This window comes from Ochotona princeps, chromosome 22 (assembly GCF_030435755.1).
Source record: "Ochotona princeps isolate mOchPri1 chromosome 22, mOchPri1.hap1, whole genome shotgun sequence".
Taxonomy (NCBI): Eukaryota; Metazoa; Chordata; class Mammalia; order Lagomorpha; family Ochotonidae; genus Ochotona; species Ochotona princeps.
The window spans coordinates 3,426,512-3,442,184 of NC_080853.1; the positions used below are offsets into that span (position 1 = coordinate 3,426,512).

General features: G+C 52.1%; 1 protein-coding gene across 1 annotated transcript in view; it reads right to left on the reverse strand.

Annotated features, from left to right (window-relative positions):
• Window positions 1-14,949, reverse strand: part of CASS4 (Cas scaffold protein family member 4) — a 29,356-nt gene extending 14,407 nt beyond the window's left edge. The window contains exon 1 of the mRNA XM_058679822.1: window positions 14,410-14,949. Within this exon, the coding sequence (XP_058535805.1) occupies window positions 14,410-14,445 (36 nt within the window). The 5' untranslated portion in view covers window positions 14,446-14,949. The remainder of the gene's footprint in view (window positions 1-14,409) is intronic.
• Window positions 14,950-15,673: the final 724 nt, after the last annotated feature.

A 15,673-nucleotide genomic window follows, 5' to 3' on the forward strand; every position in this document is an offset into this window, starting at 1 on the left:
ATATTGTTCGGAGGAAAACATTGCCAACTTGTCCCAATAAAAATGATAATATATTCAGTCACCAAAAAAAAAAAAAGAAGTAGCCTGTTGCTCCTGGATTGGAAGTTGCATGGCTGCTGAGCCCACATCCTGTGTCCTGGCTGCTCTGCTCTCAGTGAGGGGGTGTGGGAAAAGCGCAGTAGATATTGGCTAATGAGTGACTCTTGAAAGACCCAGGGGACTAGTGACTTGTAGTCACACAATCAGGAGCTCATCTCAGTTTCCCCAATCCTTCAACCCACGCCCCTCCAAGAAGTCACATAGTACCCCCAAAACGTCACCTATTGCAGTGACAGCGATGGTTTAGCCCCTCCTTGCTTGGGCCTCCCACAGTTGCTGTAGGTTCTCAAGGAATCACCTCTCTCTGACTCTATTGGTCTGTATTCATTACGAAAAACTTGAGAAATGAGGAGGCCAACAGAAGAAAAGGATAATGACCCGAAACCCTCCACTCAGCGAACCTGTCCGTCCCCCTGGGCTCCTCATCTGTCCAGCTGTGTTTCCCTTTAAATAAGTTCTACTCTTTACACCCAGTAGTCCTCAGGCATAGTTCCTCAATGAAACAAAAGCAATCACAGTCCTCCCATTCTATTTAGTGGGAGCTGTTGGGCTAGCTGCATCACACTCTGTCGCCGAAATGGGGCTGTGGAGGGCCAGTCCTGACCAGGCCCAACTGAAAGAGCTGGGCGGGCCTGGGTGGACGCACACTCCCCACACTCCGACTCATTAGAAGCTGCCTAGTACCTGCACCCCTGGGTGCCAATTCCTCACCAGCCCCCATGAGCCCCTTCCCTTTGAGGCCTTCCCTCAGCCTTTGCCTCCAGCCCAGAACAGTCAGCAGCAAACCCCACATACATCCTCCAGATCTCCAGTGTCACTTCCTTAGGAAACTGATTCCCTGGTAATCCACACCCCACACCCTGCAGAGCACACGGGCTCTCCCCTGCTTTTTACTCAGCATCCTCCCACATCTGTACTTCTGGCATTTGAACTTTTCCTATATGGGTGTCACTCAAGGCTGCCTGAGATGAGCAGAGACCACACCTGGCCTGCGGGCCACAGCAGCTGGGGCTGCTCCTCAGCTTCCTGCTGAGTCGGTGGCTGGAGAGGGCTGAGTAAGGCAGTGCACCTGTCTGCAGGTTTCTAGGAGGTAAAACGCAGCAGTCCCAAGAAGGAAACTCCTGTTTCTGTCCATCATGGAGCAAGAGGAACGTTTCCTTTGATTCTCGCCCCCACCCAACATTTTGGGTGACTTTCAGGAAGCGTGACCCCCAAGAATGTGGGAGGTAAGGGCTCAAGTCCACGCCACCCCCACCCTGACCGCTGCCCTTTGTGCTGTGCGTGATTTCACGTGCGTGTGGGCATCAGCAAATCCTGCAGAGACGCAGCATTCAAGGGAGCAGAGACTTAGACTCTTTTAGAGTCTTGATGGAAGGACAAATCTCTGTCAAGTGATGCGTTACTTCGTTACTTCCTAGTTTTTTTAATCCCCCCGCCCTCCCCCTGATTTTTTTTTTTTCGGTTAAGCAGGCAAATGGGAGCTGGCACAGTAGTGTAGCACACTAAGCCTCCTATTGCAGCACCAGCATCCCATCTGGTCACCAGTTCAATGGCCTGGGAAAGCAGCGAAGGCTGGCCTGAAGCCCCTGCATCTACATGGAGACCCAGAAGATGCTGCTGGTTCCCAGCTTTGGATTGACTCAGCTATTTGAGGAGTGAACCAGTGGATAGAAAACTTCTCTCTCACTCTCTCCTCCTGTAACTCTGGTTTTCAAGTTAAATATATATATTTATATTTATATTTTTATATATATTAAATATATATTTATATATTATATATATATTAAAGACAAATTATTTGTAATCAAACGGAGAAGATAACATGAAGAGTTAAAGTTCATTGCCATCCAGGCCTTTAACCCATGCTGTATCCAACCCTACAATCCTAACATTCCTTAATGAAACACTGGGCTGCCCAGTCAGCTTTGTCCTTGTTTTAACAGCTTACTGGATCCCTCAGTCATTCATCAGCTGATTTGAATCTGTGACATGAGTTCATTGTATATTTGCAGGGCAATTATCCACATGGGGCCAGAGCAGGAAAACAGAAACATGGTCTCCCACCCACCGTCCGGATTCGCACAAAGCGCACGTAAAGCAGTCTTAGGAGAGCCAGCCCGTCACCCGAGTCACACTTGCATTTACTCAGAAATGCGACCATCTTTAGAAGGATCAGGTGTTCCAAGCGGCAGCTGCTCTGAAGCTCTTGGGCTGGAGTTGCAGAGTGGCCAGAGCTGCTGGTGGTGATAGGTGGGGATCTTGGTGGGGAGCAGTGGGCTTCCATGAGCATAACCCCACTGAGCGCCCACAGCTGCCTGAGATTGACAGCCACGGCTTGATCCCTGATGTGATTCCTAACATCGCAGCCACAGCCTGGGGCCCTCAGCAGAACACGGTACAACCTCAAAGGAGGTCAGCTCTCAGCAAAGCCCTCCATGGGCTGCCCGTACCCTGAGCCCTTTCTGTAAGGCATTTTGTTAGAATCGACAGGAAGTGTCTCTGGAGACTATGTGCCATTAAAACTGTCTCGGAATCTTGACTGCAAAGACCATCACAGTTTACATCACAAAAGAAGGCTGCAAGACACCAGACATGCCCAGGTCTTGGAGAACTGCTTATCCAGAAAGGGCAGGGCAGGGGAGGCGAGTGCCCCGGTGCGATGGCCTAGTGCCTAAATCCTCACCGTGCATGCGCTAGAATTCCATATGGGCACCGGTTCATGTCCCAGTTGCTCCACTTCCCTTCCAGCTCCCAACTTGTGGCCTGGGAAAGCAGTAGAGAGTGGCCTAAAGCCCTGGGATCCTGCACCCATGTGGGAGACCCAGAAGAAGCTCCTGGTTCCTGACTTTGGATTAACTTGGCTCTGGCTGTTGAGGCCACTTCGGGAGTGAACCAGCAGATGGAGGATCTTTCTCTCTATATCTCCATCTCTGTGTACATCTGCCTTTCCAATAAAAATAAATAAGTCTAAAGAAAAAAGAAAGAGAGGAGAGGGAACAGCGAATGCCCTCTCTCACCATTAGCAGCTGGGAGAAGAGCAAGCCAAAAAGTCACCGCAGGGAGAGAGGCTTAGGGAAACACAGCAGTGGGAATCCAGCGGGAGCCCTCCCATAGCACCAGGTGCAGTGTGCCAGTGCAGGCACATCTGCTGAGCAAGGAGTGAGGCCAGGCAGTCATTCATTCAATCATTCATTCATTCTCTCACTCCCTAACAAGGTGTCAAGTGCCTGCTCTCTGCCAACTGCTCTGTAGGTGACAATGGCGATGAATGTGAGTGTTCCACCGGAACACTCCTAGTGTGGGAGACAAAGCTTTTACTTGTCTCAATGGAGATGGAAAGAAAACACAGGAAGTTAGGAGGGATGATTAGTGCAATCAGGAAGTCGTGGTGGGCCAGAGCTTCCAGGGAAACTCGCCTGGGAAAGTGTCTGCAGAAGCTTCGATCTGGGGCTGAGCAGGAGTGAGTCAGAGCCCAAGCCCAGATGGAGCAGACAGGTGGGGGAACCAAAAAATGATGACCTGACAAAGGCTATGGGTCTACAACTGGCTGCTGGGTGGCAAGCCCACTGCAGGGGGCACGCACACAGCCACAGGGGCTCATCAAAGTCTGTGATCCATGCAGGTGAGATTCTGAGCAGCTGGAGAGGGGGTTGGGAGACCTGGATGCAGCACTGGGGTGAATCCTAGCAAAACAGCCGGCACATCATGGCCAGCCAGCGAGGAGGCACGCACTGGCAACAGGCCCAGAGACCTTTCTGACTACCCCGGCAGAGTGATGGGCTGTCACCAGCAGTCAGAGGTCCAGGCCAAGCCAGCTGGGGTGAGCCTGTGCTTCTCTCGCCTGGTCCCTGTTCCTAGGGGTGGGACTCTCCAGTTGCCCACCATGGTGGTGCTGCATCCAGCAGCCCTACTACCCTCGCTGTACTTCCTGCTGTAATTCACCTTGCTTCACTCAGCGGAAGGACAGAGCTGCAGAGAGGCTCAGGGTCAGAACTGGAGATCACCTTCACCACTGGCCTCATTTTAGAGCTTCGTGGCACACAAGCAGTTGTATGACCTGCCGTGGAGGGCACAGCATTGACCAGGGACGTAGGACTCTGGATCCTGCTGCAATGGCTTCTGCACACAGCCTCGCCAAGCCCCAGTCCGTTTCCTGCCCTCCTCTGTTAACTGCTACGTCTAAAACGTGTGTAGCAAGACTGCGTTGGAGCCTCTGGTCTCAGGGCTCCTTCCCTCTTTCCTGAAAGCAAAGGCCAGAGCACCACTACCGATGGCCTAAGACTGCTTCCTGCTTATCTTTCACACCCACTGCATGCCCTCGAAGCTAAAATGTTAAAGTTGGCAGTTGAGGGATAGGAAAGTGGGGAGCCCTAGATGGTTTCTGTCCAAGTCACCAGAATGTCATTATTTCCCTGGGGAGGTAAGTTCATCCTAAGATCGTCTGCTCACAGCAGGAGGTGGGAAGTGAGAGTGTCCCACAGGTAAAGGTGGGAGGAGCTCTGGGTGACAAGAGTCCCAAGCCCCAAGGTGGGCGAGCAGGGCAGCTCCCCGGCCCACCCCCATACCCGCCTCTCAGGAACATACCCGTGGTTGGTGTTGGAGCTTCTTCAAAACCCCATGATTTTCAAGAATTCTTAGTGAGTTGTAAGAGAAGGTGACGGAACCGTTCCCACTTCCCTTCCGAGAGCCATGATGAAGCAGTTACACAGGGGCTGCATGATGTCGTAAATCAGCACACTGTCAGTCTTACTTGCCCTTGCCTGTGACTCTGCTAAGGAGCCCTGTGCAGGGAGGGGCCTCGCTCTGAGATCCGCCTGGTGCTTGGGAAAGATTATCTCTTTGCTTAAAAAGGCAGAGGGATTGGTGGTGGTGGGGGGAGATCTCCCATCTGCTGGCTCACTTCTCAAATGGTTGCAACAGCTGGGACTGGGCTGGGTTAAGTCTGGAGCCAGAAACTGCATTTGGGTCCCCCACCTGGGGACAGGAACCTAGGTTCTTGAGCTGTGTTCTGTTGCTTTACTAGGAGCTGGCTCAGAAGTCAAAGATGGGATACAGGCATCCCAGGCAGCCCCTTAACCCACTGCACTGCACGGCCACATGGGCTGTGGTGAGGAGTCCCAGAACCAGGTGACAGGAGCAGGGATGACAGAGAGCTTCGAGGTTTCTAAACACGAAGGACTCCCCTTGGATAGAGTTTTCTATTATGTAACACAGACACAGAAAGATCAAAGCCAGAGAGTGGCATTAGCTGTTGGCTTGGAACTAACTGTTCAGCAAAAAGCACTTTATGTAAAAAAAAAAAAAGTTTCTGAGAACACAATAAAAATCCCCTGACCACCCAATTTCTCCCACTCACAGTTTGCAAAACAGGAAGACAGAGGAGGAAGGAGCTGGAGAAGGTACAGGAGAGACCGTCGGTGTGACACTTCTCCGGGAGAGACCTCTGAGAGGTGACGGTGCTCTGGGAGGTACATTCCAGAAGGCAGACAGGGATCAAAGATCTTCCAGGGGTCCCAGCAAACGTCAGCGTGCAAAGGCCCCCCTGGGCTGCGCTCACAGGCTTTCTGTACATGTGTGTGCTTGCTAAGATCGCTTTCCTTTGATTAATCCCAAAGGGGGATCCTCTTCATCTTACAGGTGCCTGACAGAGGGCCTGTCACAGGCCAGTCCCCTGGGAGCTGGGGCAGGTGTCACAAATCCTAGCTCAGCAGTTTTTCCTGTCTGAATGGCCACTGGGAAATGTAAGCAGAACTGACAGACTCCCTTGATATTCACAACTCTTTCAGGCAGAAAGCCAGGGTTCAGGCAGGATGGAGAAGCAGCCCAAGGTGGCTCTGCTAGCAAGAGCCAAAGTCAAGGTCAGGACTCAGGCAGTTTTGACTCTGGGATCTGCTTTTACCCTGCAAGCTGTGCTCAGCACAGACCCGTCACGGCAGACACCGGAGCATGGAGTGATAGCCTGTGTTCTGAGAGGCTGATGAGAAGCTGGTCACAAGATGCCTTGCACATAGGAATGTGATTCAACCACGAGACTGAACATGGTAGAGTTTGCATAAAATTACTTCTGGGCCCTGGCACAATGGCTCAATTGGCTAATCCTCCACTTCCAAGTGCTAGGATCCCAGATGGATGATAGTTTATGTCCTGGCTGTTCCACTTCCCATCCAGCTCCCTTCTTGTGGCCTGGGAAAGCAGTAGAGGATGGTCCAAAGCCTTGGGACCCTGTACCCTTTCCAATAAAAATATATAATCTTCAAAAAGAGATTACTTTCAAAAGCTCATGGAAAAAGTGGAATTAAAAGTTTATTGGAAGGTTGCCAGGCACAGGACACAAGGCTAAAGTCCTTGCCTTGCACATGCCAAGATCCCATATGGGCGCCTTGGCGAATTGGAGCAGTTCCTTGCCATTCCAGCCCTTTCTAGTGCTCCATCTGATAGGTCAGCTTCATCTTGGCCCAAAGCAGACAATCTCCACACCCGGGGCGCTCTCCAGAACCGACAGGACGACCAACAGGAGGAACCTGGTTATACCGCTCATGACACAGAAGACCTAGGAGGGTGTGGGAAGCCACTGGTCTTGGGAGTGACCACTGCGCCCAGCTCCGAGAGTGGGGCTGCAGAGCAAAGGAGCTGCACCAATCGCCATTTGTTAAATCAAGGGGGATTTGATTAAGATCATGGAAGTCATATTAAGGTCATAGAAGTTAGGACTGGAAAAAAATGTAAAGATGTGTCTGGCCTGGCCCACGCAAATTAGGGAGGCATGGAATGAAACTCCCTGTGACTGGGGCATCTCCTTGTCCTTGTCGTCATTCTAGCCTGGCAGTGCCGTGGTCAGCTGGAAAATGACACAGGTCCTAGACACAAAGTTGTGGGCCAGCCCAGAGGCCGTCCCACGATGGGACCTGCTGCTCGGGTAAGGGTGGGTAGCAGCAGGATAGGGCTGGGGGAAGTATTAGGGCCAGCTACGGCGCCTTCCCTGTCTGCAGCCCACCTGTTCCCACCCACCTCTGCACGCCTCTTTTGCCTGTGTGTGACACACCCGCTCTCCCTCTCCCGCCTCCTTTTTTGCAGCTGACTACTGTCTTCCATGGTCCCCTCCCATACCTGTTCAGGGCCTTCCAAGAAAGATGCTGTGGGCTTGTGTGTTCCCTCCTGCTTTACAGAAACTTTCCAGATCAATGTTTACCTTTTAAAGTAAAATTCCATAAGTTGTGGGGAACTGAGAGGCTCTTAAAATAGCAAAAGGGGACATTTCGTAACCAGAGCTTGAGCAGAGCATTTGCAGGGATGTCAGCGGATTTCTGTTTCATCTGCCATTCCTAATGGAGTGAGAGGACTCACTGATGGGATTCTAGGACAGCTTTGCTCCAAGGGTTGGCATTTCATTATCAAACACATTTTGAATTTTCTTTTAATGAAGTGATGGCTAAGTCATTCCTTGCCTGCAGCTTCAAAGAGAGCAGTTTCTCTTGGAACTGTTCCATCTTTGAAGAAAACCTCAGCAGGTCCTGCTGATAGGAAGCTGCTGTGTCTCGACACACGCTGACCTGCCCAATAGGCTGGAAGAGAAAGGGGTTTTCTGTTTCAGTAGAAAAGAAGTGGAGAATTCTTGAGGGGGAAGACTCCAGCATGAGCAGGAGATGATGACAGAGTCATTCAACTTAAACTCCCTTTTCCAAAGGAAGAAAAAAAAAAATAATGCAGGATGTTACGTTGCTGCGTGGGGCGCCTGCCTGCCATCTCAGACCCGCTCCTGCAGCTTGTTGGAAAGCTGCAGCGGTAGCTCAGGCAGCTGGCTCCCACTACCACGACCACGACTCGCCGGGAGCTCCAGGCCCCTGGCTGCAGCCTGGCCTGACCCTGCCTGCTGCTGCCGTTCCAAGAGTGAGTCGATGGACAGGAGAGCTCTTTCTGTCTCTCTGCCTTTCCATGCAAGAAAAGCAAGGAAAAAGCCCTCTTTTATCCCAGCTACTTTTTAACATTTAAGCTAGGGGAGCGAGGGAAGCAATTGAGTAGAAGAAAACCTTTTTAAACGAAATATAAATTTTCCCTTTTTCGTTTCAAAGTGTGATACCTGAAATCACTTTCAGTGATGGCCAAAGGCAAAAATGCCTTGTTGGAAAACATCAAGACCTGCTTTCTTAAGCTATGGAGGAAAAAGTCAGAGGCCAAGCCATTCAATGCCTGCAGGAAAGGGAACTTAGAAAACAGATATTCACATCAGCCTTCATCTTAATCCTGTCGAGAAGTTAGGGCCTGCTCAGAGCTCCGCCAGGCAGCCTGGGCTGCAGCACTCAGGGCCTGCTCAGAGCTCCGCCAGGCAGCCTGGTCTGCAGCACGCAGGGCCTGCTCAGTGCTCTGCCTGCAGCTGTCCACCCAGCTGCTCTCTGTTGAAACCAACAGCCACGTGGACAGACAGGCCAAGAGCACGGCGTTTTCTCCTCTGCCCCCTTTCCCCACTCCCTCCCATCTGTCCTTGCGGTATACCTTGGGGCCATGGGGGACGCAGAGGTGAGGGAACCTGCTGAACTTGGAGGGAGAGGGGCCAGGGAGATTGAAAAGCTGAAAGGGCTGTGCCTCCTTGTTTGCTCAGCACCTCTGACCAGGACCCCGGTGAAGAAGGCCAGCTTGGTCCTGACTTCCCTGTGACATTGAACTCTGACCCACCCAACCTGGGTTCCTCTTGAGGTTCAGATGAGAAAGCCGCATACTATGGGGGACTTCCGTCACCACAGTGGGCACTGCCACTAAAGGGACTTTGAGAAAGAGGTTGTGGCCCGAAAAAAAATTCCAAAGCCACCAGTGGAAATGAAACATTTTCTTCCCTGGTGTCTGCACGTTGTGGTTTTCAAGTAGGTTTGGGTCTTACCCAGGCCAGCTTGCTTGAGCGTGTTTCCCCTATTCATGGGGGCCTAATGCGTTTGGTGTGGATTTGATGATGGGGTCTCCAAACGCACTCCTTGCTGGCCAAGTCCCCATGATGTTTGGTTGCAGAAGCTTGGGAGGAGTGCTGGTGGAGTCAGGGGTCTAGGGATTTTATCCCGGATAATGACAAAGTCAGCATGTGTGTGCTCTGCTTTGACGTACCCACCCGATGGGAGCCAGCCCTCGCGCTCCCTGGGCAGAGAGAGCAAGAGTAGCTGCTGAGTGAAGAACCTAAGTGTTTTCTGCCTTTTGCGATTTCTGCCTTGTTTGCTTGGCTGGGGGCTGTGTGAACTCCAGGCCTGACAGTCTACATGACCCCTGGCAGGACACCTGGCAGGCCACGCAGGCAGAGCACGCAGGCAGAGCACGCCTCAGGAAGGAGGTCCCTGGTGTTAGATCAGACCTACTGCCCTATAGCCCACCAGTTTGCAACTTTTGGAAGTTGCTTGCTTCAAGCCTACCAATAGAAGCCTGCCAACTTGCTTTTTTTGAAAGTTAACAGTTAAAACTGACCGATCATGACTGTATAATTATATGGAATTGTCCTGAAATGTATAAGAACCTTGTGTTGTTCAACCTTGCCCCCTTTTTTTGCCTTCCTGCTCTTTTTCTGCCCTGCTGTTCCAGCTGCAGCTCAGGCTGCAGCTGCCCCTCCCCCTCCAGCCCTGCTGGGGCTGGGGGAGGTGGCTGGGAGACCTAGGCTAACCTGAATAAACCACCTTTATGCCTTAGCACCGACTTCAGACTCGATGATTTTCTGGGGGTATAAAAATCCGGCACAACACGAGCTGCAGCAGGGCCACTGGCCCAGGCACACAGAGAGCCCGGGCCGTCCTTCCCGTGTGTGGGTGCGGGACTCTGCTCCTGGGCTGGGCCTGCAGACCGACACACGCTTGGTTCCCTCAGGACGTCCTTCCCCTTTCTGCAACTCACGCTGCAGCCTGCTAATCTCCAGCGCAATGACATCTTTCAAGCAGCCTCCCACCTCCCTCCTTTTAAAGTGACTTCCCCTCTGTGCGTCATTTCCTCCTTAGTCATCGCAGTTCCAGAGTGAGCCTGTTCTGCCACTGGAGTCGCTTCCCTAGTCCCTTATCAAGCAGCCCCTGTGCCTTGAGTCCTTGCCCAAAAGCAGTCTTCTAAGGCCTTTTTTTAGTTTTTTTTTTTTTTTTGCTGAGGGGATGTAGATTCTTTCTTATTTGTAAGATTCTTTTTATTTACCTGAAAGGCAGAATTTCAGGGGTGGGCAAGGGAGAAGTAGAGAGAGATCTTCCTTCCACTGGCTCACTCCTCAAATGGCTTCAAAGGCCAGGGCTGGGCCAGGAGCCTCACCAGGGTGCTTTCTCAGATGCATTAGCAGGGAGCTGGATAGCAAGTGGAGCAGCTGGGACTTGAACCACTGCCCATACAGGATGCCAGTGCTGCAGGCAGGGGCTTAATGCACTGTAATACAACCTGGCCTCCATTTTCTTTTTTAAATGTAAGTGTGTTCTACAGGGAATAAAATGTGCAGTGGCTAAAAACAATTAGGCAAGGGAACAGTAGTGGTTGTGTAACAGATTTTTTAAGTAACTGTCACACAATGTACTAGATGGTGAGAAAGGGACCAGGCACCCTTGTCCCTGTGGCAATCAGAACGTTGCCTGAAGCGGACACCGTCTCCCATTCAGACAGACCTGCAGAGTTCACAGCTTTGCCTGCTCTCCCCTCTTCCCATCCGCTCCCGGCCTGACACTGTCCAAGGCCAGAGGTTGGACTTTTCCGAAGCACAGAGCCAGCGGGCCTCCAGTAGCACTGCACAGAGGAGCTGCTACAGAGGAGCGGCAGAAAAGGAAACCCTACCCCTCAAGTCCACCTCTGGGCCCTTTGCTGTCTGCAACCTGAGGGGTCCTCTGAAAGTACAGGTCTCGCATCAGGTGGACCAACAGCTGCCTCTGTGAAGCTGGAATGCACTTCCCAGTTCTTACTTGGAGTGCCAGACCTCACCTCTGACCCCTGGCCCTGTTGCGCTCCGTTACTCTGCTCCAACCACACTGGCCTTTTCTCAGGCTGTGGGCCGTGCTGAACTCGTTCTGACCACAGGGCCCTTGCATCTGCCGTGCCTTCTGCCTGGAACCCCTTTCAGGTCTGCAGTGGCTCTTTGACCCCGCACCTCCATCAGAGTACCCTGGTTATTTTCTTTCAGGAGTTTGGCACCAACTGAAATCACTGCCATTTGCTACGTTTCTGTCATTCTGACTCCTGTGTCAGCTCTTTCCTGGGCACCCCGAGCCCCAGAGTGCCAGGACGACGTGCTGGGCACATGGTTGAGTCGTGGACAGGAGCTGAGTGTTACACCTGGGCTGCTCAGCCTTGGGGGACAGGGAAGAGGGAAGTTGCTGGACCAGGCCAGAGGGAAGCCACAGATACTTGTGACCTTGAAGTCCATGACAGCGACACACATGTACAGCAACATATGCCAACAGGAGGAAAAGGGGCCAATGTCAAGAGCATGGGGCTGAGTGGCAAGTCGGACTGAAAAGAGGGATGACCTCTCTTCTCAGAAAACTGACAATCAGTAGGCACCACCCTGTTCTTGCCTACGCTGCAAGGGAAGCACCTGCCCTCCCCCAAGCCTCTTCCTCCACACACCACCACAAAGCAGACAGGGAACGCCTACAAGTGGAGGCCCGGGGAACCCGGAGGGGGGGACAACGCTGAGCAAAGAGCGAACAGAAGTAGCATCTTCTATCTCGATCAGTGTAGGCAGCACAGATGGTGAGAATGATGCAGGGAGGTCAAGGTTAGGGGAGCAGTTTCAGTGCGGTTGTCCGGAGGCTTCTGGGTGGGGTGGTGTGCTGGGAGGGCCCAGAGGCCCCAGCTGGGCCGAGAGGAGCAGGCACAGCCAGGAAGAAGGGGAAAGAGCTGAGGGAATGGGATCCGGCAGGGCCATGTGAGCCAGCCGGTGTTATGTATGTTTACTGTCTCTGAACTGGTAACAGTACAGGGAGGGCCAGAAATCCCTCCCCGCTCACAAACACAGGCTCGCCAAGCCTTCCTGCCCAGAAGCTCTGAACAAGCCAAGCTCTAGCCAGTGGCAGATGCACACTTGACAATGTCACTGTGGCCGCATGTGGAGCACTCCCCCGCCCCCTGTCCCAGGTTTCTCCCTTGAACTTCCTGCAGTGGGTCTGTAACAAGTCCCTCAGCGTTCAGCTGGAAGTGAGCCACCAGTTCTTTCTGCTCTTCCACGGAGGCTGAATAGAAGATACCAAGACCTTTGGGGCCAGCCTTTCCTGTGGCTAATGTTTACACACTCTTCTTCTCTTGTTTTGTAATACATTCAGGTCACAACAAAATGAAATAGGCCAGTCATTGCACACCTGGAGGTGAGAGCCCTACTGACTGTGAACTTGAAGGGGCAGCCACCACTTAGCTCCAGTGCCGCAAGGCAGGCTTGAGGCTCTGAAAGGTGACCTCAGCTGCTCACAGAGGACCCTCTGCACACTTAGGTTCTTATTCAGTGTCACCAGGTGAGGGTCACCTGTATGAGATGAAATGACCAGGGTCTCAAACTGTGGACCAAACCCGGATGGCTGATCCTTGAGATGAGAATTTTCTATTTTTACTGAGTTTTTGAAATAAAGAAGAAAAGACAGCAGATTGTGGCCTGCAAAGCATAAAGCCTTTCTTTTTATGACAGTTGGCGGGTACCCTGGTCTGAAGGACAGAGGACAGGGAGTTGGCTGAGAACTGGGCTCTGGCTTCAGGCCACCCAGGTTTGACCCTGGAACGGCCACTCACTCATGAGTTGTGTGGCCATGGGAAAGTCAGTCATGTAGGCCTCCTCAGTAACGTAGGGGCTAAGAACAATAATGTTTCATAGAGAGGTGCCATGAGGTGCAAGGAGGAAATGCAGGTGGCACTAGACCTGGCACAGAGAGCAGCCAGTTGCTGTCACTGGTACAACAGCAAGAGCCAGATCGCACAGGGGTGTCAGGAGTAGCCATGATATGTGTCGCATGTATGCCATGACACGATGCATATTATTGCACACTGCAGAGTGCTATAGAGATGATTTAGGCAGAGTGAGTGGCAGGCGAGTCAACAAGTAGTATGACTTGTAAGAAATCTGGGCTATTCAGAAGAAACATCAAGCTTACGAAAGAAAAATAAGTGGATATCCCAGATCGAGGACAACGGAGACCTGCCAAGAACACAATGTGGATTGAAACATACACACACACACACACACACACACACACACACACACACACACAAACACACTCACACAGAGACGTACATGCCAAACAAGTGAAAAATAGTCTTTGTGGAAAACGTGGAGCAGGTATGAGAAGGGCCTCATCAAACCATGGTGGAGTATGTACATGGTGAGGGCGCTGGGTGTACGGGAGGACATCGGTGCTCTTAGGGGACACGCGAGGAAGTGCCTGGAGGTGAAGTGTCACCAAGTCTGCCACTTATTTTCAAATGCCTTACCACCATAGCAGAGTGTGTGCCAGTGTCCAAATAGACAAAAATACAAGCACAGCCACAGGGCACATCACCAGGAAGCTAGGCAACCAGGGCAAAGAAGGTGCAGCAGCCAGCTCCCATCCCCACGCCCGGCAACTTTTCAATAGTCTAGGACTGCTAATATATTGACTAAGAGCATCTCACTGATTACTCAGCTGTAAATGCCACTATGATGTTTATTACTGTTATAGTAATGATAAAAAACATTTAATCTCTATATGTAGACTTCTACCCCACCCTGCCACCCGGCCATCTGCTTGACATTTAGAAAGGATGTAGCAAGAAAAATCTCACTGATCTAGAACTTCCTCTCTTTGTGCCTGAGGAAATGCATGCTGCTCGCGCGTTTTGCCAGCCATTTCAGCTGTATACACAGAACCGTTTGGATTTGTGTGTCTGCAAGCCCCCGAGGTATTGTGGAAACAGCTGCTGGTGCCCACCACAGCAGCCAAGGCAAGAGGGCTGAACCGTGTCCAGGGGGAGTGCAGACAGAAACCAGCCCAGCCCTTGGGAGCTGCCCGTGCAGCTCCAGAGTCCTGAGAGAGAAGGGATCAGGTTGGGCTGATCCACAGACTGTCCTGGAAGTTTGTTGGATGGATGGAGAAGGGACGCAAAGTCCCAGCCTGAGCTGTCAGCCCGCAAGCTGATCTCCGCAGGAGTCATTCCCTGCCCTCTCAGGTGCAAAGTGCTGAGAGCCTCAGGCGTCTCCCACCCCCAAATGGCCATTAGGTTTTTCCTTGTCAAAATTCTGCGCTTCCAGCCCTCATTCTGTGCCTTCCCTACTCACCCCACACTACCCCGGCGGCACCCTTGACCATTGCGGGTGCTCATCCCCGTGGCCCCACAAGCAGCCCCCACAGAGTGGCTCACCTTGGACGCCCCATCCATAATGCCGGTCCCTCGCATGTCAGGGATGTGAGAGTGTCTCGGAGCTGGTCGGCTGCTCTCTCCAGCTTTGGCAGCGGCAGAGGCCGGTTATGCAATGTCACCGCATGCCTCCAGTTGGCTCTCAGAAAGCGGATTCTGTGCAGCTATCTGATCACACGTGGGAAATTGTAGCAAAGAGTCTCCCTACAGCCTGAGCTTCTGGAAGGCAGGATAAGAGCAGAATAAAAGGGCTGAAGAAAGGGGTGGACAGAAACCCAGGCCACATGCCCTCCCCAGTGTCTGACGTCTTGCTGCGCCTACAACTAGAGGTTGTCACTCATTTTCTCTGTGAAACCACAAAAGAAGAAGAAAAAAACCCACTCTTCTGCTTTGGAGGGGGAGTTCCTGCTTTGAAAGCTTAGCAATGAACACACAGAATCCGTGTCCTTTGCTCTCTATGGAGCAGCCCCGTGAAACTGTCCACGCCTGACTCCCCGATGAGAGGCCACTGGGCCACGTTTGCCATGCCAGGATAAGCAGGTCAGGAAGGATACCTCAGCGTGCACATGGTCCCCACTGGGCAGCTCTCCCACATGCACACGTCCCTTCCTGGGGCATTCTACCCACCTCCTGGTCTTGGCCGGCAACACTCATTAACATTTTCTGAGCACTCATGCTACACCCAGGGCTACCCTGGCACATGTTTGTATCAGAGCTCCCAGGCTTAACACACCCAGCGTTGGCCCTTGAACGCACTAGCTCATCCTTGTGGCATGCCCAGTCTGCTCCCACATCCAGTGTCCAGAGAGGACCTACAGTGGAACAGCCTGCATTTCATTACAACACGTTGGTTTCTATTCTTTCCATTCTGACTCAAGTCCCTGCACAACCAGCTCCATCTCTCCTCATTCTTCTGCTTCTTTTTTTTTTGAAGTTCATTAATTTTTGTTTTATTTGAAAGGCAGAGAAGCAGAAAGATAGAGATCTTCCGCTTTACTCACCAAATGTCTGCAGCCAGGCCAAAGCCAGGAGCCGGTAGTCCAATCGGGATCTCCCATGGGATGGCAGGGTTGGGCACTCGAGCCATCACCCAAAGTGGGCCGAAGCTGGAAGCTCCTCCAGCTGGAGTGGCGGACTCCTCCCAGGATCCCTGATGTGTGATGTGGACATCTTAACCACCATATAGGTGCTCCCCGCATCGCCATTAACAGCACTTACTGTCTCATCTCCCGTGGTCAGCATGAGCGTTCGCCTCAACATGATTTGG